Source organism: Hylobates moloch, unplaced genomic scaffold (genome assembly GCF_009828535.3).
Source record: "Hylobates moloch isolate HMO894 unplaced genomic scaffold, HMol_V3 SCAFFOLD_2, whole genome shotgun sequence".
Taxonomy (NCBI): domain Eukaryota; kingdom Metazoa; phylum Chordata; class Mammalia; order Primates; family Hylobatidae; genus Hylobates; species Hylobates moloch.
Window position 1 is genome coordinate 30828290 of NW_026652277.1, and position 25056 is coordinate 30853345.

The following is a 25056-nucleotide window of genomic DNA, read 5'->3' on the forward strand; positions in this document are numbered from 1 at the left end:
AACTTTTAGAGCTGCAAATGAGGCTGCAATAGGATCAAGGTTTTATAGGTTTTATATGGTTGTAAGAAAACTCATCTTGGAAATTTCTTGTCCTGTGGCAAAGCACTTTCCACAAACACATAAAAGTTCATTTCAAGGAAAAACATATAATTACATAAAAGTTAGGGTAGTTAGGGTAGATATTTTGAATCCATGGAACACAGACATTATTATGCAAATGAACTAATTTTAAATACTTGTAATAGTTTGTAAAGTGTATAAATTTCTAAAAATCCTTTAGAAGTACACTTTTAAAAGTGAAGTTTATTTATGTAGATTATACCTTAATATTCTTGACTATAAAAAAGTGTGACAAAAATTAGTAAAAATCATAAAATTTGATTTAAAAAAACATGTCGAGCTCTGGTGGCAACTCCTTAACAGAGTACTTAAAACATTTAAAATATATTTTAAAATCTATTAATTTTTAAATATCTTTTGTAAACCCAAAAATGTATAAAGTCAGAACTTGATCCAAATCTATTATATCTATCAATAATAATTTCAGTACATCTCTTATTTGAAAATAGAATCTTTAAATTACTTAGTAGATGTTGGTGTAATTTAAAAGTGAAAATTATTTATTGAAGAAATAATTGACATTTTAACCAATAATAAATGTAGATTATAGTACTCAGACCTCAAAACGACATATGTTTAAAAATCCCAGGTGCAATAACTTACAATTTTATTCTGTGATAAATTAGTAGTAGTTTCTACTTACTCCTCAATTTTTATATTTCCAGTTTTATTACATCCATATAAAAGATGGCAAATACCCTGGAGGGACAGGATTCAGAATATGCTTGTAGTCAGTCCCCCAATTTCTACCTGTAATTGTTTTGTTAAGCTCCTGTAGCAGGAGGGTGCTATGTTCTGACAGCTCCTGACCTACGGTCCAGGGTCTCCTGTGGCTGGGTGGGTATATCTCTCTAATTCTAGGATTTCACATTATAAACTCCACTTTCTCACAGATATAAGCCATGTGAGCCAATTATCAATTCATCAGTAATAAAGGTAATATTTGATTTCCTCCTTCCCTTATTCTTTGTCATATTTCTTAATACTGCTTAACAACTCAAACATTGAAGAGGGTTATTTATTGCTCAATCCTCACCCCTGTACCCAATACCCTGAACTCTTATGCTGAAAAGTGTCTTTACATTCTATTATATAATAAATGTGCCACATTTCAAAGTACATTGAATTCCATTCAATAGTAATAATATACAAAGTACATTCACATGAATATTATGGTGTGTTTTTATACCATTCTTAGTATTACAGTTTTAAGGAAAGAATTTTAACTCAAGTTAATGAAAAAACACAAATGTTAAACTTGAAAAGCCACAGCTAGAAAGTTTAAGAGACTTGCCCAAGGTCACACCAATAGTAAGTCATTAAGCTGGACTTAAATTCACATCATCTACTACCAACTCTACTTCAAGTATCAAACCATACCACAGGCAGTATTATTGACAAAATGAAATAAAACTCCAGTCCGTTTCTTGAGGTTCCCAACGGATAACAGCATACCACCAGCTGATCAGATTAAAAAGAGAATAACTTTAGTTTCACCAGCAAATCTAATTTTGCTGTCCTAGTTCCGAGAAAAAGAAAACTCTGTTGGCATTTCCCTCATTTCCTTGTTCTCTCTCCTTAATTCAACATCTTCTTTTCAGAATACAAGATGGTGGCAGTGGTGGAAAAAAGACAGTATGCATAATCATGACTTGAGAGCAATGACCCAGAGTACTTAAAAGATTTAAAATTTGTTTTACCTGCCTGAATTCTTTTCATGGGCTTTAGGCAGATTTAACTGTAAAATGAATGCTTTTTAGCCTGTATTACTAAAGTATATAAGTTAGGGATGTAATAAATACACTCCTAACTAACTGCAATGAGATCTTGCAATTAATTACATTGGCAAATATTTGTGTACAGTGATACTAATATCTTTCAAGGGCTTTGTTATGTATAGAATTACATAGGGTGTCACACTTTGGAAACATAACTGATTAAAACATAACTTTAGCAAACCCCTCTAAAGAAATTTCATCTCAAAATCTATATCATACGTATTAATGGTAAAATATCTTAGAAATAGCTATATACTAGAAGATAGATACATACCAAAACAAAGAATAGGCTGAATTTCTACTCATCAGATGCAAGTCAAAACCAGCAAGCAAATAGTCCCCCACCCTCTTCCTGATGTGTGCATCCTCTGCAGCCATTCTTGGCCAGAAGGGAAATTGCAGACCCAGCAAAGTGTGTCTCCTACCACCCGCAGAAGCTCCCCAAGGCCTCCTGCGGCCTATGTTCACAGTAAACATAACTTCTGCATGGAGTATATAAGATAGCAAGTGCTAAAAATTCTAGGTAACTCTAAAACAATCCTCAGTTCTGCTGCAGCACTTGGTCACAACTACATTTCTCCTAGAGTGACATTGTCTTTACATAATGCAGTCAAGGACGCACACCCATCAGAAGGACGCACACTTTTGGGCACTTGATCAAATCAGAATTTCCAGAATTGGGGTTCAGGAAAGGATTATCAAGTAACTAAGCACTTTGGTAATTCTTAAGTCCACTTGAGTTTGAGAATCACCATAGTGTCTTTTTTATACTGACAATATTTCCAGTACCATAGTAGATGATTACAGTCACAATTTTTTTTCTTTCTCAAGTTTTGCTAATGTGAAAAAAGAAAATAAAGATTTTAGGTTTTTTTCTCTGAGGAAAATAAATTGAAATAGCTCAAATGTTATTTATTAAGGAACCAAATACATGTGATTTATTAAATTCACTAAAATCATTAACTTGCCCAAAATCTACCTTAATTCACCAAAGTGATTTTTGTTAGATGAGGGCCAAATCATCTATTTACGGATAAAGAACACAATATTTAACATTACGTATCTAAAACTTAGATTGCAATTCTGAAGTGAATATTGTATATAAATACAAATATGATGGTTATCCAAAACTATAAAAAATAATATAGCTGGTGATTCGGGGGGGGGTGTTTATAATACAATATGTGATTAAATAAAAGCAATTTTTAAAGAGTATTTAAATTCATACTAACTTTAACAAAGATTACTTTTTTACTATTATTAATTTCCACATTCCAGTGTCATATTAGGAAAATTCACAGTTCAGAATTCAGGCACTAACCTGTTTACAAAAGCCAAAGTTAAAAAAATTAATGTTCAATTATTTTTGTCCCTGGGTAACATTTTGTACAAAATTGAATGCCAAACTCTTTTCTGAACTGAAATAATGAAACATTGGAAATTCCTGGTGGGGTTGCTTTGATTAATATTTGACACTTAGAAGTATGCAATATAATAATATCTAGGCATAATTTTAATAAAAAATGTGAACCTCTAAAAAATGATTTTAGAATATGAAGAACCAGGGAGAAATATTCCAATCGTTTATATTTTCTTCTCTCCTATTAAAATGTATAGAATAGTATCATCAAAAACTGAAGCTCTACATCATATAAATGTTTTAAAGAGAGAGCTATGTCAAGAATATATAAAAATAAATGTTTTACATTTATTCTTAAATTTTAGTAATTCATTTTATTTAATGACTCTCATTGCTTAATTATTTACCTTTAAATATAGTGTAGAGAAACAGCAATCCAAGTATTAAATGTTTCCCTAGATATACATTTTTTAATCTGAGTTTGTAAAAATAAGATACTATTATTTTAACATTTCACTACTTGAACTTGAAGATATTCCTTTATGTTAACGTACTTTATAATTGTAATCAAAGTTGAAAATCAGCAACAGACACTTAAAAATATATATAATTAAAGATACTGTTTATTCTTTGGAACTTCTTACTAATTCCAGTCATATTTCACAGAATAATCTTCTTTACCCATCTATGACTCTAATCTTCATCACCTTAACATTTTTTAGTTCTCACTCATCACTGGAATTTCCAGACCAGGTATTTTAAAATTCAACAAGATAATTTACCATAATCATTCATAAGTATTATAATGTTGATAAAAATCCTCAATATTAATTCTCTAATCACTTAAACCTTTGTTTATATGTTTATGTAATAGTTATTTAATGATTATTATAAAGAACAATTTTTCAGACTTTAAGAGATAAAAGATTATAAAGCCCAATTCCTGCCCTTAAAAAAACTTGCATATTGTAAAAAGGAAATGGACTTCTATAAATTACTTTAACACAAAGTAGTTTATTGTAATATCTCGTTAAGACCTGTGGTGAAGGAATCTTCCTATCTTATTTATCCCAGGGTTCATGTAAAAGTATTGTCTTGGAAGGAAAGTGTCAATAAATCTTTAAGTATCACAAAGTGCAGAACTGAAAAATTTACAAATCAAAAAGATCTGAATTTTATAAAATGTCCCTGTTTGACAAACGGCCCTGATTTTTCATGGTTTGGCATTTTTAAAATGTATCATGAATGAATGGGTACACAATATTGAGAATTACAAAACCATAAACACAATATGAGCTTCTTTATGTATATACACAAAAACTAATACAATTCAAGACAAATATTATCAATATTTATTTCTGAGTGGAGGGCTGCAGTATACTATAATATTATTCTTACATTTTTGATTCCTCAAATATTCTAGAATGTGTAAACATTATTTTTATAAGAGAGTAGCTTTTAAATTATGCCATATGGTTCCATATGATCCTAACCAACAGAAATTTTATCACTAGGAGAAAACGGTCTCAAAAAAATTCCCTACCAGGGTTAAAAATGGTTCATGTTCTAAGATATTAAAATAAAGTGAGGCCATAAAATAATATTACTGACCTTTTAAAAAGACTAGAATAATACTTGTACATCTAACAAGTTTGTCTGTCTTAGAAATTTTGTTTGGGGGCTTGGGTTGGAATGGGGCCTTATTTAATGGAAGCACACAGCACCTAGCACAAAGACTCATAGAAGTTTCACAAAACATTTCAGAAACAGTCCTGACCCTGTCATTTAAAAGCTCTTCAATTTTAGTTAGGTGACTTCCTATACTCTGAGCTTCAGTTGCTTGACCTGAAGAAGTGGAGATACTGATCCCTCATTCGTAGAGATAAAATATGAAGCCCCCATGCCTGGTTTAAGACCTGGTGACCAGCAATCATTGATATGTACAGCAGTAATAATGATGATAATGATGATGATACCTATAATAAAGGCTACCAAAATGCAGTAAATGCCTAACATATACTAATGAATGTTCTGATGCTTTATAAGCATTAATTTACTTTAACTTCATAACAATCCTGTGCTCTTTGTATCCCCTTTGGTACTTGTGGAAAATGAACCACTGATAAAACAAATACATATTCGTACTAGTAAGAATTATAATAGCAGCAGTAGCCAACAGTATTATTGACAAGAATAATTAAATTGATTAAACCATTGATTGTAAATAAACAATAATGGGACATTCTTACTTATTTTGTTTGGCCAATAAAATATTACAGTGAATTCTCGAAAGATGTTCCAATAATGTATAAATATATATCTTGCCAAAGATGACTACCTAAGGGTAACATTGATCTGTTCTTCACACTCTATAAAAGCTTATTTCTTCATGGTTACATCTATTTTTTTTTAACTAGACTGATGGTGTATAAATGCCTGATGAGGAAGGTCCTATCTGCAGTATTTATGGTACTCTTTGCTTTTGCATAGCCCACATGTGTTTAGATATCTGTATGTTTCCTAACGCTCCTGTAAAAAAAATTAATCACAAATTTAGTGGGTTTAAAGCAACACAAGCTATTATCTTACAGTTCTGAAAGTGAGGAATTTGAAAGGGGTCTCAACTTGACAATAATCCAGATATTTACAGGGCTATCTTCTTTCTATAGGCCTTAGGAAGGAATATATTTACTTGCATTTCTCAGCTTCTGAAGGCTACCCACAGTTCTTGACCCATGGTCCCATTCCTCCAGTTTCAAGCCAGTGATATTGGGCCAAGTCCTTCTCATGCTGTCATTTCTCTGGTGCTCACTCTTCTGCCTCCCTTTTCACTCTTAGGATCATTGTGATTATATTGGGCCCAACTGGACAATCCATGATAATCTCCCTATCTCAAAGTCAGCTGATTAGCAATCTTAATTCTATCTGCAACCTTAATTCTTCTCTGCCATATAACATAACATATTCACACGTTTGGGGCTTAGGACATAGACACTTTTGAGGTACCACTGTTCTGTCTACCACACCATCTAAACACTGCTTTCAGCTATAGTTCCTTCTCTTCCTTTCCTAAAGCCTTTTGAACTAAAACGGATATATGTGCAGTATACTTTCTGCTTCACTTCACACAGTATTTGTAGCAGAGCCCTGATTAAGTAGCTTATATGATCATTGTTTAGATTTACCCATGAGTCAAAGCAAATGACACATTAGAAAAATTTTCTAGGAGTCAATTAGTGGGAACTTGAAAGTTCCTTTGAGAATGCGAAGCACTAGGGAAATGCAAATTATTATCTTTCCATTTTTAAAGTACTCTTAATTACTGGCATTTTATAATATGTATTTTTAATAGTATCCACTTTTTTTATTTTTTATATATATTTATTTCAGTAGTTTTGAGGGGAACAGGTAGTTTTTGGTTACATGGAGAAGTTCTTTAGAGGTTTTGGTGCATCCATCACCTAAGCAGTGTACGCTGTACCTAATATGTAGTCTTTTATCCCTCATCCCCCTCCAACCCTTCTGCCCGAGTCCCCAAAGTCCATCATATCATTCTTATGCCTTTGCATCCTCATAGCTTAGCTCCCATTTATAAGTGAGAACAAACAATATTTGTTTTTTCCATTCCTGAGTTACTTCACTTAGAATAATGGCCTCCAGCTCCATCGAGTTTGCTGGAAAGGCCATTATTTCATTCTATTTTACGAGCAAGTAGTATTCCATGGTATATACATATCACGTTTTCTTTACCCACTCATGGATTGATGGGCATTTATGTTGGTTGCCTATTTTTGCAATTGCAAATTGTGCTGCTATAAACAGATGTGTCCATGTGTCTTTTTCATATAATGACTTCTTTTCCTTTGGGTAGATACCCAGTAGTGGGATTGCTGGATCAAATGGTAGATCTACTTTTATTTCTTTAAGGAATCTCCATACTGTTTTCCATAGTGGTTATACTAGTTTACATTCTCACCAGCAGTGTAAAAGTGTTCACTTTTCACATGGACACCAGCATCTATTTTTTTTAACTTTTTAATTATGGCCATTCTTGAAGGAGTAAGGTGGTATCTCATTGTGGTTTTAATTTGCATTTCCCTGATAATTAGTGATGTTGAGCATTTTTCATGTTTGTTGGCTATTTGTATATTTTCTTTTGATAACTGTCTATTCATGTCCTTTGCCCCCTTTTTGATGGGATTGTTTTTCTTCTTGCTGATTTGAGTTCCTTGTGCATTCTGGATATTAGTCCTTTGTCAGATGCATAGTTTGCAAATATCTTCTCCCACTCTGTGGATTGTTTGTTTACTCTGCTGATTAATCACAACTGTATTATAACTTTGATGATTTAACATACCCTAATGGTGATCATTAAAGACACAATTTTTCTAGCTTACATTGTAGATATTTCGCTTCCTGTTACTTTATTCACCTCCAAGGACCTTGAAAGTAGCAAAACTCTACAAATTTTTACTTTTATCAATTGGAAATTGTGCTTGTCTGTTCTATCCCTTGGAAACAATGTCTCTATGTTGATCTATTAGTAGGTGACAATATCATATTTTATGTTGCATATTTTTCTATTAAAAAACTAGAACCTTATTTATTTAAAAAATGGAAATGCTACATGGGAGGAAAACCTTTCTGGTTTGAGCACAAATATATATTTACAAGATAATTAAATGAGTTTATTTCAGATAAACATATAGTGGTTAAGAGGCCGGGCTTTCAAGTCAGGCTGTCTTGGATTTTATTTTTTATTTTTTAAAATTTCATTTCTTTTTATTTTTTTTTTTTGAGAGTCTTGCTCTGTCACCCAGGCTGGAGTGCAGCGGCGTGTGATCTCCACTCACTGCAACCTCCACATCCTGGGTTCAAGCGATTCTCCTGTCTCACTCTCCCAAGTAGCTGGGACTACAGGTGTGTGCGACCACAGCCAGCTAATTTTTTTTTATTTTTTTTTATTTTTAGTAGAGACGGGGTTTCACCATGTTGGCCAGGCTGGTCTTGAACTCCTGACCTCAGGTGATCCACCCACCTTAGCCTCCCAAAGTGCTGGGATTATAGGCGTGAGCCACCATGCCCGGCCCTGAATTTTAAAAATCCAGCTCTATCACTGACTTAACTATACGGCCTGAAGCAAATAATGAACCTCGTTGTGCCTAGATTTCCTGCTTATAACACATGGATAACACCACCTATGGAATCAGTGTTGTGAGACTTAAGGAAGATAAAGCATGTAGAGCATTTATCATAGTGCCTGACACCTGCTGCTAACAAAACTTTGTTTCAACTTTCTGGAAAGTGAAATCTCCTTTTGGAGAACAGTGGGAGGGATCCAATCTCCAGGAGACATAGTGGCAGGGAGTCACAGAGGGAGAAAGTCAGTTTCTTTTAGAATACTTATCCAATCCTGATGACTTCCAGGACAATGTCTCGGTTTGGAATCTCTGGTTCCTCATGAATTCCAACACTATCAAAGAGAGTGAACTTTATGCCCAGAGCCTGTCCTTAGCTATAATTTTTTCAACACCATTTTATTTTCAATCTGTATGTTTGTATGTTTACCTTCTACTTATGGCAGTAGTGATTTTCTTATTTATGGCAGTGATATAAAGTGCTCCTTTAAAATATAGGACATTTAAGCTAAAAAAAAAAAAGTCAGTCTAAGAAAAATTTTTCTTGTACAAGAGGACAGGTAGAATAACCAAAAATTGAGGAAGGTCTTATGAGAATAACTGAAATTTGCAAAGCACTGTCCCAAGGGACTGTACTCATGACTGCCTTCTGAAATGACTGGTGATTTTCTGGAACAGCAGTTATGCATCAGTAGTCACCCCCGGTAGCTAAAGCAAACACTCTTAGCTGTTGCTTCTCCTTGCTAACTAGTTCTCATGGCTGAATTATTCAGACTTTCGTGAACTTAGGGTATTTGAGTCATCTGATATTGGGTTAGGGTACAGATAAAATGGAATAGAGCTGTTCAACTTGTTCCATTCCTATTTCACTTAAATGTAATCCCTGATGGGAGTAGCCACCTTTTGTGTATCCCCTGAATTGAGCACAGGAGTACAAGAATAAATGGTTGAAGAATAAATGAATGATGGATAATTATCCCTGCATAAGATTATGGGGCCTTTAGTCTACTCTTTCTCAATGAATATCCTAAATTCCAAATGCTGATTAAAAGCTATTTTCATCTCTGCAGTGTTTTTGTTCAGATCAGAGATATTAATTGCATTACTATTATGCACCATGTATTATGAACCAAGTATTCTCATGGATAATTAATGTATCAATATACATAATATTGCCTCTCCTAGGCATCGGAGAGGTTGCATAGCTGGCAAAAGGTGAAGTTCTGTTAGTGATAGAGCCAAGGCTTCATCCTGTACTTATTCAACTTCAAATCCAGTGCAACGTATTTCTATGTTATTAAGAACTACTCAGTCTTTCTGTAGATTAACTAATAATAGTCTTATATGGAGGATGATCTATCCTATTATTCAATAAATCATCAAGGATTTTAATTTTTTATTTTGTTTTTAAACATTGTATAATAAATAGATTTATATGGAGCGAGAGCAAAACTAAAATATTGAAAAATGACACCTCACCAAATAGCCATAAAAATGTAACATTAAAGCATGTACAAATATTAAATATGCTAAAGCTACAAAACTGAACAAGTAAAACTAATAAAAGTAATGTATAAAAAACCTAGAAGTACATATATGACAGTTTTTTTCCAGTTTTTTGGTCTTTATTACATATTTTCAATTATGTTCATGTATTATTTTAGAAAAAGAAAAAGAAAACAAAATATATTAATATTCTAGGCACACATAGAGGATATTAAATTTTATTTGCTCTTAGACCCTAATCACACTTTTTCTCTCTACTTGCCCTAGAAGATATTATAGTTCACTAAATATTCAAAGTTATATTAAAAGGCTGTAGGAATCCTAGCCAAAATAACTATACTACTTGTTATCAGATTAAAAGTTAATTTCATATTGGAAAATAACTTAAGATTATCTTTGTGTAAAAGGCTTCATGAATTTTAAAGATTTTTTTCATAATCAAACGAAGCTCTTCCACAAACCAAAGAGTTTGAAAAAGATTGCCAAAACTAGGGTGTTAGTTTAAGATTGGACATAAGAATTCTGAGGCTATTCAGACATGTGGCATTCAGAAATGGCTACAACTTTATTTGTCCTTTTTCATATACTTAATTAGCTACTCTAATGTCACTCTTGGTACTAACTAGTCAGCCAGCATCTATTCATGTGCTTATGTCTGCTCAACTGATGCCAGAGGTTACCTTTTTCTTTAAAGAGCATCCCATCTGAGTACTAAAGCTACTGTCATATTAATGTTTTCTATATGTCCTGCTAAGTTAGTTAACCTCAAAGACATAAAATTCATTCTTGTCTAAATTATTTGCATTTATGTACGTTAATGTCATTTTAGATAGAAAAATATTTCAACAATAATTTGCTTAGATGACTCTTAACAGCCCATATGTTTGCTTTAAATATGTTTCATTGACAAACATTCCTAACATGAAAAAAATCTGTTTATAGCCACTGTAGTTAAATAGTTCTTAATTTTGGAACATTTTGATGTACGAAATCCCAATATTTAAATGACATGTCACTTACATAGTTTACATGATTATTGACATAGTGGCAGATTCATATAGTCTAACATGTGAAATACCTTCAAAATAATTTGATTAGTTGAGATGCACACATGCTATTAACTGCATAAACACACACATTCAAAATATTCTTATACAATTGACCCTTGAACAATGCAGGGGTTGGGGCAATAACCCCTGAGCCGTTTGAAAATCCCCATATAACTTTGATTCCTCAAAAACTCAACTACTGCTGACTAGAAGCTTTACCAATAACATAAACAATCTATCAACACATACTTTGTATCTTATATGTCTGATATACTATATTCTTACAATAAAGGAAGCTAGAGAAAAGAAAGTGTTATTAAGAAAATCATAAGATAAAATACATTTACAATACTGTACTGTATTTATCAATACTGTAAGTTTACACCATCTGTTTACAGTCTACAGTATGTATCAAGCAAGTCACCTTTTGCTTGTAATGTCATGACTTTTCTCTTCTTCTTGGGACTACTACCAGCATCACTAGTGGTATTTCCTATGAGTCCCATGGCATTATTCAAGGTTTACAAGATGAAGAACATACAAGAACCATGAGAATCTCTTTGTACTGTAATATGCAATTTACTAGACAGACAAACTACTCACTCAGAGATGACTGTCATCATACACCATTTTAGCAGATACTCCCAACACTTGATCTCACTGCAGTAGCAACAGGAGGTGGCCATAAAATTATTACAGCAGGACAGTTGTACTACAGTTAATTTTATGCAGTTATGATTTAATACTGCATCTTTATAGTTGTTTACATTATTCTTAAATGTGAATAACAACATGTATGGTCTGTAAGTGTTTGTGTGACTATGTTTTGATAAATTTTAGCTTTTTATAATAGATTTGTATATATTTTAAGGTAGTAAATAATAAAACAGACTAGTATCAACATAATTTTATGCCTTCATGACATGCCTAATTTTTCCTTATTTTTTTATATTTCTAGGCTACCCAGTTCATCAGCAAGTTTTTTCAAATTGTTGCAAATATCCAAAAAATTTCCTATATATTTATTGAAAAAAATCCACATATAAGTAGACCCATGAAGTTCAAATCTGTGTTAAGAGTCAACTGTATTTACAATTCTCTATGAACTTTCCTACTTCTATTTCATTCACACATACTTTACTTTCCCTACTAGATAACCATTTTCTCATTTTCCTCTCATTTTCACTAGCACAACCCTAACTCACTCCAACTAAATAGCTGGAATTAATCTAAAGGAATTAAAGAAATAGGCAAATTGTGTGTGCCCTGCTACTCAGCCTACCAATGTCATTTTCCCTATACTATAGCCCCTTAATTTTCTGTTCCTGTTAATTCCCTCCCTCTCACTCAATGAAAATATGGCCACCAAGACTGGATCATAACTTTATTTACACTATGGTATGCATAACACTAAAGAAAATATAACTAAAAGCAGTATTACCAATTTCTGGCTGAAACAATCATTCTCTCAAGAACTAGTTGCCATTTAATAGAGATGACAAATTTGTTCAAAAGAACTTATTTCTCTGTCAGTGTTGAGACAACAATGCATCCCATAGTTAAATAAATATTTGTGAAACAATGTCTTAGAGGAAATTGAAGAGACATTGTTTCAGAATCTCTCGCACATTTAAATATCCTAATATGTATATTCAGAACATTTCACCACAGAAATTTTTTTCCAAAGAACATACAGTATATGCTACAGAACATGGTTTGGGCAACAAAGTACTAAAGGAATAAAGCCATGGAAGTCTATGTCCACATATTTCAGGAATTGACTATCAGGTAAGAAAAGTATAAGTCAACTTTCATAATGTCCCACATGGCAACTCACCTACTCACCCAGCAACAGCAATAATTGTCAATTACAGAGCACCAATTTTATTCCAAGTATACTATTTGTATTTTTCATCTTTTCCAAAAGAAAAAAACGTGAGGTATAGAGAGGTCTTATAATGAAGTTACATAGGGTCCTACAACCACTAAGTGAAGCAGCCATTAGATCATTTCTGCAACAGATCAGAAGACGACTCTAAGAGGTCATTACTACATACAAACACAAAATACATCTTTAGTGAAAGCAGAAATGTAATGTGTGCTAATTGCTAACTTCTTAGCAGACTAGTCCTCATAAAAGATACATAAAAAAGCAGCCCCTGTTTTCTTTCCATAATTATAAATGCTTCCTAATTACCCATATGTTGCTCAGAAATCGAAATTTGCTTAATGGAAGCTTTCTATTATTCGGTTGACCTTCACAGATCTAGGTGAGACATTGTATATATTTATAACCTGTAGGGAATAAATTACTTCAGGTATCAATTAGGCAATTCTGATTATGTCACTAAAGCTTTATTCGTAGAACTATATCAACTATTACTCTTCTACCTGTATGATGATATTAGAAATGCCTTCATCACAAAAATCATTAAGACACTGATACAGAAGGGAAGTACTGGGAAGGGAGTGGTCCTTTAAATGATACTGAAAGTGGGAAGGGAAGTACTGGGTAGAGGAGGGTGTGGTCCCTGGCTAGGGCTCTATCCCCGGGCCTATGCCCATGGACCTAAGTAAGGACAGGCATTTTTGTTTTCCTGCCCAAATATTGCATTTTCCAAGACCACCCTGGCTTGCCATGTCCCCATCCTGTGCCTATAAAAGACCCTTAGACCCTAGCAGGCAGGTGGCTGGACTTCGAGAGGAACGCACTGGTGTCTTCAGCCAAGACAAGAAACAGAAGCTATGAAAGAAAAGTATATTTGACACAATGAGTGTTAAAAAGTGTTCAACAGCAGCAAATATTACAATCAAAATTATTTAACAAATAAGTGATAAAAGAAAAATATTTGTGATGCATAAGACAAAGTTTACATTTTAAATAAGTAATGTGGTCTTACAAGTTTTTAAGACAAAAAGCACAAGATAAATATGAATAAATGATGTGAATATATAACACACAGAAGAAATCAAAATGCCAAAGAAATATATGAAAAACACTCAATTTCAAGAGACAAATGCTAATTAAAATAGTAGCAAAATATCACTATGAAAATGCCTTGTGTGGTGAGCATGAATAGACAGAGGTTCTCTCTAAACTGCTGGAGGAATTGTGAATTTTGCTCATATTTTTATAAGAGTAATCTCATAATACATATTCAACAATATGTCATGAGAGAGAAATAAAATTTCTAATTTATTTCATTGGAATTTTTTTTTCTGAAAGCCGAGAGCATTGCTATCTAACAGAAAATTTAATTCTAATCACAAACGCATGGCACATATGTCGTTTTAATGTTTTTAGCAACCATACTGCAACAAATAAAAAGTAAGTTAATCACAATAACACTAATTTATTTCATCAAATAAATTCAAAATAGTATCATCTTAACATGCAATTAATATAAACATTCTTGAGAGATTTTACATTCTATTTTTTGTGCTCAGTCTTTGAAAGCTGGTATGTATTTTACATTTACAGCACATCACAATTTGAACTAGACATATTTTAAGTCCTCAACAGCCACATGTCTAGAGGCTACAGTGTTAGGTAGCAAAGCATACAGTTTTTTGCCCATCAGAATACAGAAAACATGTAAGATTATAGCAATCTGACATGACAGAAACATCTGCACCTTGGGAGGCCGAGGCGGGTGGATCATCTAAGGTCAGGAGTTCAAGACCAGCCTGGCCAAAATGGTGAAACCCCATCTCTACTAAAAATACAAAAGTTAGCCAGGTGTGTTGGCAGGCACCTGTAATCCCAGCTATCTGAGAGGCTGAAGCAGGAGAATCGCTTGAACCCAGGAGATGGAGTTTGCAGTGAGCTGAGATTGCACCATTGCACTCCAGGCAGGGTGACAAGAGTGAGAAACCATCTCAAAAAAATTTAAAAATTTAAAAACAAATCTTGTCTGAAACAACTAACGTGTAACAAGAATCGCCTAAATTTACATTACCAACCTGTTTGAATGTGTTTTTATCTAGCAATAGACAGTCTCTTGGATTCAGACAGGAAGAATAGAGCTAGACTTATTCAGGAGTAGAGCTTTATCAAGTAGTTGTGACAGTAACTACTAAGCAAATGCAAAGACAGGATTTTAACAAGAATGAATGGATTCCAATATGGATAAAAAGGAAGGGATGATATATAGAAAGTAAAGCTAAGGAATAATTTAACACTGTACCAAGGTTTTCACAGAAAGAAATGTCAACTATTTATTCTCCATTAAGATCAATACCAAAAAAACAAAAAAAGAAAAAAGGAAAGAGGAGAGGAATGGGAAGAAGAGAAGGAGAAGTTCCAGAAATGTAGAAGAAGGAATGAAAAAAATGAGACAGAAATTCTTTTTCTTTTCTTTTTTTATTATACTTTAAGTTCTAGGGTACATGTGCACAATGTGCAGGTTTGTTACATATGTATACATGTGCCATGTTGGTGTGCTGCACCCATTAACTCATCATTTACATTAGATATATCTCCTAATGCTATCCCTTCTCCCTATCCCCACCCCACGACAGGCCCCAGTGTGTGATGTTCCCCTTCCTGTGTCCATGTGTTTTCATTGTTCAATTCCCACCTAGGACTGAGAATATGCGGTGTTTGGTTTTCTGTCCTTGGGATAGTTTGCTCAGAATGATTGTTTCCAGCTTCATCCATGTCCCTACAAAGGACATGAGCTCATCCTTTTTATTGCTGCATAGTATTCCATGGTGTATACGTGCATCATTTTCTTTATTTGATTTTATTTTACTTTATTTATTTATTTATTTATTTATTTATTTATTTTTGAGATGGAGTCTCACTCTGTCACCCAGGCTGGAGTGCAGTGGTGCCATCTTGGCTCACTGCAAGCTCCACCTCCCAGGTTCATGCCATTCTCCTGCCTCAGCCTCCCAAGTAGCTGGGATTACAGGCATCCACCAGCACGCCCAGCTAATTTTTTGTGTTTTTAGTAGAGACGGGGTTTCACCGTGTTAGCCAGGATGGCCTAGATCTCCTGGCCTCGTGATCTGCCCACTTTGGCCTCCCAAAGTGCTGGAAGTACAGGTGTGAGCCACCATGCCCAGCCACCAAATTTTCTTAATCCGGTCTGTCATTGATGGACATTTGGGTTGGTTCCAAGTCTTTGCTATTGTGAATAGTGCTGCAATAAACATACATGTGCATGTGTCTTTCTAGCAGCATGATTTATAATCCTTTGGGTATATACCCAGAGCCTGCATTGCCAAGACAATCCTAAGCCAAAAGAACAAAATTGGAGGCATCACGCTACCTGACTTCAAACTATACTACAAGGCTACAGTAACCAAAACAGCATGGTACTGGTACCAAAACAGAGATATAGACCAATGGAATAGAACAGAGCCCTCAGAAATAATACCACACATCTACAACCATCTGATCTTTGACAAACCTGACAGAAACAAGAAATGGGGAAAGGATTTCCTATTTAATAAATGGTGCTGGGAAAACTGGCTAGCCATATGTAGAAAGCTGAAACTGGATCCCTTCCTTACACCTTATACAAAAATTAATTCAAGATGGATTAAAGACTTAAATGTGAGACTTAAAACTGTAAAAACCCTAGAAGAAAACCTAGGCAATACCATTCAGGACATAGGCATGGGCAAGGACTTCATGACTAAAACATCAAAAGCAATGGCAACAAAAGCCAAAATTGACAAATGGGATCTAATTAAACTAAAGAGCTTCTGCACAGCAAAAGAAACTACCATCAGAGCAAACAGGCAATCTACAGAATGGAGAAAATTTTTACAATCTACCCATCTGGCAAAGGGCTAATATCCAGAATCTACAAAGAACTTAAACAAATTTACAAGAAAAAATCAAACAACCCCATCAAAAAGTGGGCGAAGGATATGAACACACACTTCTCAAAAGAACACATTTATGCAGCCAACAGACACATGAAAGAATACTCATCGTCACTGGCCATCAGAGAAATACAAATCAAAACCACAATGAGATGCCATCTCATAGAATGACAATCATTAAAAAGTCAGGAAACAACAGGTGCTGGAGAGGATGTGGAGGAATAGGAACACTTTTACACTGTTGGTGGGACTGTAAACTAGTTCAACCATTGTGGAAGATAGTGTGGCAATTCCTCAAGGATCTAGAACTAGAAATACCATTTGACGAGACAGAAATTCTTAAATATATAAGAAAATCTACACATTAAAATGTATTACTAATGGAATTCATGGAGCTGTTCTCTGTAAGTTTTCATAGCAGAAAACCCCCCTTTGGTGTGATGCCATCAGCTTTTGAGAACAATTAAATTGCTGCCGTGACACTGATCTTCAAGCAACAATGAAAGTAAAATCCTTTCCTTGATGCCACATCTTCAGCTGCTTATCAGACAGCCGTATTTCTAAAGGGCGTCTCTATGGCCTCCATCACCTTACCTTCTTCCACTCACTCCCATTCAGCTCTCATCCTCTTTACTAAAGCTACTTACTTCTCTCTCTAAGGTCATCTGTAAGTTTCATGATGCCAAATCCATTGGCTAAATTTCAGGCTTCAATTGCCTGACCTATCAAAAGAATTTGGGCCAGTTCAAAATTCTTACCTTCCTGAAACATTCTATTTTTGAATTCTTGTCACTATATCTTTGTTTTCCTTCTTTGTAGCCTCTCCTCAGTCATATTGAGCAACTCCTCCTTCTCTACCAACACTGAAATGTTTGCTTTCCACAGGTCTCTATCCTGGGTCACCTTATCTATGTTATGCTATTCATTGTTGTAGTTTTAAATACAATGTTTTTCTTAATTTTATATCTCCAGTCTGAACTGCCTTTCTGACATCCAGATCCTAAAATCGAACTGCTTACTTGACATCTTAATGCGACTATTTCTCATGCTCCTCAAACGTAACAGATCTGAAATTGAAATGACATTCTCTCATGCCCTCCCGGTGTCCTCTTGTTCCTTCACTCCTTTCCAATGGAGTAAATGACACATTCTTGATTCTCCTAGATTTACAGACCACAACCCTAGGTGTCATTCTTCACATTTCTGTCCCCTTCAGACTCCAAATCTACTATATCACAAAAGGTATGTAAATAATAGTTCTTAATAAATCTGTCCACTTCTCCCTGTATTTTTACTCATTGCCAACCCCTAATTGTTCGCCAACTTCCATCGCTGCCCTTTTCCAATTAGTTGTATCAACAGCAGCTCATGTGATCTTCTAACACAAAATCTAATCATGCCATCCCTCATTAAAAACTCTTCAAGAGCTCCTCATTATACTTGGGGAATTTTTTACACAAATCTATGCAATTAGGTTTTGGTTTACTTTTCAGATTCTTTTCCTCACTCATTATAATAACATTGTGAGTGTAACCTTGTCATATCTTGAAAAAATTTTGTCTATGTCTCATTTCTTCACTGACATCATCGGACTTGATTGATCACATCTGAACTTCATTAATTTGTTTCTGTCTCTGAAGTTTAGCAAGAACACACTGAATTCTTGTTTTCTAAGGTGAACATTAATAACATACTATGTATAACTTAATGGATATACTATACTTTCTACTCCATTGCAGAAAAATAGGTTGGTAAAAGACTAATCTCTAAAACACAGTACTTGTATTGCTTCATATTGATATTAATCCACTGAGATTGTATATAAAGTTTTCATAATGGCCTGTTAATGGTGCCATATTTCTTCATATGCCAGGGGAGTTGAAGATAATCCCTAGTTTTATATCTCATCTTACTCTTTTACTTCCTCTTTTACTAAGTAAATACGTTTTTTGACATTAACTAAGATAAATGCCCCAACCATTCTCTCACTAATGTATGCCTCAATTTAAATGTATTTTAAAAACTTGCCAGAAACAGTATGCTATAAAATTTTCAGATAAGTAAAAATATCCTGTTAACAAAACGTGGGAAAACGTTGTTGTTATACATTCATAGCTACATAATTCAAAGCTCTAAACCTTTTAACAGTGCTTAATTCTTATAATACTAACCTTTGAGTGAATTATTTTATCTCCAGCTCTAAGGATTTAAGTTTGAAAACCTAAAAATAAATGCATGGACTTTCTTCAAATTTCACTAATAAAGGCAGGACACTCGAAATATGCTCATCCGCAGGACCACCAGACTTACTAATATTCTATTCCCAGTGCATGAAAGGAACAGACTTCATTCTCAGATTATTTAATTTTCAATGGAAGATACGTAGAAGACATCATTTTAACAATAAGAACAACTTTTGAAAAGAGAAGTTGATAGCTGGCAGTTTTTGAGGAATAAAGGTACGCTAGCCCAAACTTTTTTTTTCCTCCCAAAAAGAGAAATTCACTCAAAGTAGTTCATGTAAGGAGAAGTTCATTTAAGGATACTATAAGCAATTTCATGGACAAATAAGATCAGAAAAATAAGTGCAGCTGCTCCGTCACTAGAAATCAGAAATTGAGACTACTCCCTTTGTCTTTTGGTCTCCTCAGTTCTTTCATCACAGTTTCTTTCTATTTACGCATCTTAAACATGAGGCAACTAACTGTCATCTTATACTGTATACTGGATCTTCCACTGACAATAATCTCATCTTTTATCAATCTTCTACTGACAAGAATCTTTATTCTTTCATTTAATAGGACAAAAGGACTTTGTGGCTTATACAGATTATACATGTGGCTTACTTACACAGATTCAACAAATCTTTATAAGCCTGACAACACACGGCACTGGCCATTAAGCAACCGGTTGGCTGGCTTGCATCATGTGCCTATTCTTGGCCCAAGTGACTGTTTCTGGGAATCTGAATAATTGTCCTCATTCTACTTGATTTACATGGCTGTGGATCCATAGGATGTGATAAAGGAAAGGTCTCTGATCTACAAGTAAGTACTTAAAGTAGTGAAAGTTCTACGCTTTTACTGAGAAATTATGAGAGAATTAAAGAAATTATCCCATTAATTGAAACCAGAGTAGATTTTGCCTCAATTTTATGTCATTCACTTTTTTACAATAGTGACCTAATAATTTACTAACTGTACTAAAAACACACTCTCTCCCAATATCTTAAACTGTATCAATATATTAAATCTAAATAAAATGTGATCAATAGAAAATGTGTAATCTTAGAGATTCTTCAGACAGGAACAATAAATATTCTACAATTGCTATTTCAATGATTTTATAGAATCATGCCCTTTTGTGTTTCTCCACTCCCCATCCTAGAAAAAAAACATGGTCACTTAAAAGTTTCACCTTTAACTGTTTAGAAAAGCTTCCATAGATGAAAGAACACAGTGAATTATTAAATATTTTCATATGACTATACTGAACAATATGACTTCTTGTCCAGAGTAGACACTACTCTTCTGACACCCTTACTTATCAACTAGTATGATTCCCATTTCATATGAATTCAAAGTAGAAACACAATAAACAGAAGCTATTACAAGAAGGCTAAAATTTCAAGTGGTCTTGACACCATATTATTCCTCTGAAAATTAGACATGATCCTATAACAAAAAAGGAATGAGAATATTGTTTCCGACCAAAGGAGGCTTTGTTCTCAGCATGTATCAGATGAAAAAAAAAAATGAGGCATATAGTAAATGGAATTCCAAGTCAGAGACTGTTCTTATACTTTTCAGTGTGTCTCTATAATGAGAACACATATGAAAACAAAGCAATGGGAATTAATAATATGGGAAAATGGCAGAGACACTTAGAAGAAACAAAGATATGACACATATTATGATGAAACATAACAACATACTTTAATGAACCAGATATAAAGGAAATCTTGTAAAAGATCACAAAGCATTAATTAATTACTCTTCATGATTAAAGAGGGAAGTCATCTTTCTGGATTATTTCAGTGCAGAACACTTAGAAACAACAAAGAGATTTCAATTCAGGGGTAAATGTCTAAAAGGCTCATTATTTTTCTCTGAGTAAAAACTAATTACTGGAGGGGTATAATTCCATATGATATCTGATATTTTCACCACCGGGACTATTTCAATGTCTGCACAAAAACTTAGATACAATTCTTTATATTTAAAACAGGAAAGGAAAGGATTACAAGGCCAAATAATAACTTACTTTTTAAATAATAACTTATGAAATGTTTGCCTTTTCTATTCTTATTTCATAGCTATCTCCAAAATTACTGCAAGATACTCTATATTCTACGAAAAAAGCAGTAAATTAGTAAGTGTAACTTAGGTGATTAAGCAACAACCATTTAAACTCTTAAAACATGTGATTTATTTTTGTCAGGAATGATGTTCCTCATTTTATGTTGGAATTTTGTTTTAACCCAGTAGTAAGTATTTTGGTAAAATAGATTCTCATCTTCTTATAAGTTGAAGTACTCCATAGTTTTTCTGTTTGATGCTTATTTTTTTCAAACATATTTATATATTATGTAAACTGAGTCACAAATGGTACTCTGAGATATGAGAAAACAGAGCATGCTCTCATTTTGTCTTATTAAATTCCTTCTTTATTCTTTCCTGCAACTGCTCTAGTTTAATTCCCTTTTAATCAACCTATCCTTAGTTCTTCTCATTATGAATTTCTTTTTTTCTCCTCTCAGAACTATTAACCACAATATATCCCCAAGGATATAGCAGTGTCTTTATACAAGAGGCCATACCTCCTAATTTTTTTTGATATGAGAGCTTGATTGCTTCACCCATTAAGTTGTCCCTCAAGTCAGTATGAGGCAATCAGTATGAGGCAGTTTTTCAATAAGAACTCCCACTCTTATATAAGCTAATATGACACTACTGATCAATGACCTAAGAATTAATATAACAACTAGCATGTATAAAGCAGTTACTATTTGTTATAAGACCCTGAAAAGAACTTCACCAGCATTTACCCATTTAATCCCCTAAACAACTTTCATATACAGGTTTTCTTCTCTCAGATTTTGCTTTTTAATAAACAAAATAAAAAACTGAGACAGTGACAGATTTCATTATTTATTCAAGGTCATAGATCAGACAGGCAAAGAAGCTGGGACTAGATCTGAGGCAGTATGAGTCAAAAGACCACTATAAGTAGGGCATAACCACCTACAATACATCCTCAGATAGATATTGCAGAAAAGGTTCCTCTACTGTTCCAGGTGTAACTTTGAATATGCTGATATTTAACCTTGAAGTCTTCAGCAATTGCATTTTTCAGAATTATTCCTTATTATGGTGAAGATATCCTGAAAGCACTCCTTGTCTTTAAAATCCTAGCAAAAGTGACCTTAGAACATTTCCAGATTGGTCTGAAGAAAGCAAGTTTTTCCAGCCACCAGCATGGAACCAGGTTATTTCCTTAGTGGAACAAATGTAGGACGCTGGCTATGTTGGAAGATTGCAGTCAAAGCAAAAAGCTTCAAATCTTTAAGAACTTCAAGCTAGAGGGCAGAGACCTAGACAAACCATGTTCCTTACAAGCTTTGTATAAGCATCCAGCTTAAGGTGAAACAGTCTAAAATGCTAGTTCCACCCTTTCATGCTTTCTGTTCTTAAGCAAATCATTTATTAAAGTTTCATCAGATGCATCAAATAATATCAATAAAAATTAAAAAACAACTATGGGGTGGAGAAAACTCTGTGATTTAATAAATAATCACTCCCTAATTAAAACAGCAGTCAAAATTAAATTTTTAAAATCATTAGTTTTGGAATAAAACAGGAAGAATCTCTCTTTTGGACACTGATAGCAATATATAGTTAAATACAAACCAGAAAATACATTCTAACTGGAACTTTCACCCATCGTACATCATTTTCACCTTATTTTAGAAGTGGGTATTCTATTTTTCTTGCTTCCATTAAAGAACAAGTTGGATACTCAACAGTTAATAAATCTCTGATGGCAGTATACACTAATGTTGTCTAGCAGTACATTCTATCTCCTGCTAGAAATATACCTTCCTAGGCATGAAACTGTGTTTACCATTTTACATTCTTATTACTACTACATGACTCTTGGGGGGGAATAAAAGTTTGTTGTTAAGTTAATGAATGGGTGACCTTCAAATAATTACTAGTTATGAAACCATGAGCAACTCACACTCTGGATCTCAGTGCTCTCTTCTCTAAATGAGGCAGTTGGACCAATTGACCCCCAATGTGCCATATTAAGATAGTTGTTGGAGAGAGAGGGAGCTCTCCATTAAAAAAAAAAAACCCACTGGATTTATAAAAGCTAGAAGATTACTTATATCAAGAATATGGGCATGGGATAATGTCAAAAGACAATTCGTTGTTAGAAAAGTTTCATTATGTTGGCCAGAAAAGGAAGTAACTGAAGCAAGTGATAAATACTGCATGGAGAAGGACCCAAGGAGTTGGGGCGGGGGGATGCATGGGAGGAACAAGAATAATTGGAATGCTATAAATATTGATTCACATTACTCTTGCATTATTCACAATAGCAAGTGCCTCAAAGTATTGCTTAGTATGAAGTGCAATAAAAGGCATTTTCTGCCTAAACTGCTTAATCTAGATGTTTGAAACAAACTGTACCCCATTCTCTAACAAAATTGTTAAACTGAAATTACAAAAGAGGTAACCTGCTCAAAGTTTGAAAGACATGGTTGGTTTACAGATGCTAGCAAAGGCTGCTCTGCTGCAGACCATCAGAGCCACAGTTTTCAAGAATGTCAATATACAATAGTTAGAATATTAATAATATTAAGTTACGGGCTCTAAGTCCTTTCTTGCCACTTTTCATTGACACAAATATACTTCCTATTTAACTGAAAGCAATCCCTAAAGTTTATTTATGTAAAAATGCACTACCCAACAGAAATAGCTACAACCAAAATTACATTACCTAAAAAATTCTAGAAAGGGATGAGAAATTTATTTCTATTCAGCAAATTAAGAGAATTTCACTCAGAATATACTTTCTTGTTGCATTTCTCACCACGAACACTCCAGTAATATTAATACCTAAGTGAAGTTTTTTAATTTAAAAAACATTTTTATATCACTGTGTAATTTGCAAATGCATTTGAAATGCTTCAAAAAGAACTAAATAAAACTGCCTTAACGTCCATTTGAAAATATAAATCTACTTCTGCATTCAACCAAGTTGACTGTTTTCCTTTGACCAAGTTAGTAAAGCCAGTGGAGTAGGGAGGTTGTGTTGGTAGAGTTTCTCTGCAAAGCCACCTGCCAAGAAGCAGGGCACTTACAGTCCGCGCTACCAATTCACCAGACCGGGTTTTGTCAGGCCGGGCAGGTAAATGGGTGACGCTACAAATGAGCGGTTTTGCTGGGCTTACCGACTGTTGAAAATAATTACGTACAATTTTAAACGCGCATTGCTTTAAAATAGGTTGCAAAGTGATTTTAGAAAGTACAGGACACTGACCCGGGTGCTGGGGAAAGTTCCAGCTCCTCAGAAGTTGCAGACACTGAGGGTAGCCCGCTGGCCAGAACTCCCAGCGCGCTCCCTCCTCGTGGCGTCCAGATGCCCCTCAGAGAAGTCAGGGACAGAAGAACCCTCTGGGCTGCCTGGCGGCAGGATAAAAAGGAGAAGCCCTGTCTCAGGGACGCCCTGGCCTCAGTGCCCGAGTGCAGTTGTCTAACGATGGCCCGTGGTCTCCGCAGAGCCCCGTAGCCCGGCCTCGGCGTCAAGCCCCTCCGAATGCGCGACTACCCACCTGGGGGCGCGGGGCCGCAGGGGGCCGGGGCCGGGCTCCCAAGCCTCTTGCCTGGCGCTGCTGGCAGCATTGTGGCGGCTGAAGCCGAGGGGCCTGCGCGCTGCTGCCCGCCGAGCGCTACCTGGACTCTCCTGGCCAGAGACTTCCCGCGATTTTCTCTTCCTTTGGCCCTGCGCTCTCCCCAGCCCGCTTGCCACTCGCGGCGGCTGCGGCCAGGTCTCAGGAAACGCAGCCCCGGGGCTCATGCCCGCAAGGCCAGGGCTTCGCTCTGCTGGGCGCCCAGAGGAAGTGAAACTGCTCAGGGGCCTGCTCTCGCATCCCTTCTCAAAAGGCCGCTTTGGTTTCTTATAACACTTCTGCGCCTGTTTCCTTCCTCACCTTTTCACCCTAGGATATATTTAGACCCCTGTTGCTGTAGCTCTCCTTG

The 25056-nt window shown here is 34.8% G+C and overlaps 1 protein-coding gene across 1 annotated transcript in view; it reads right to left on the reverse strand.

Moving 5' to 3' along the window:
- Positions 1–24839, reverse strand: part of BANK1 (B cell scaffold protein with ankyrin repeats 1) — a 286830-nt gene extending 261991 nt beyond the window's left edge. The window contains exon 1 of the mRNA XM_032177982.2: positions 24630–24839. Coding sequence (XP_032033873.1) covers positions 24630–24699 — 70 coding nt within the window. The 5' untranslated portion in view covers positions 24700–24839. The remainder of the gene's footprint in view (positions 1–24629) is intronic.
- Between the last annotated feature and the right edge of the window lie 217 nt (positions 24840–25056).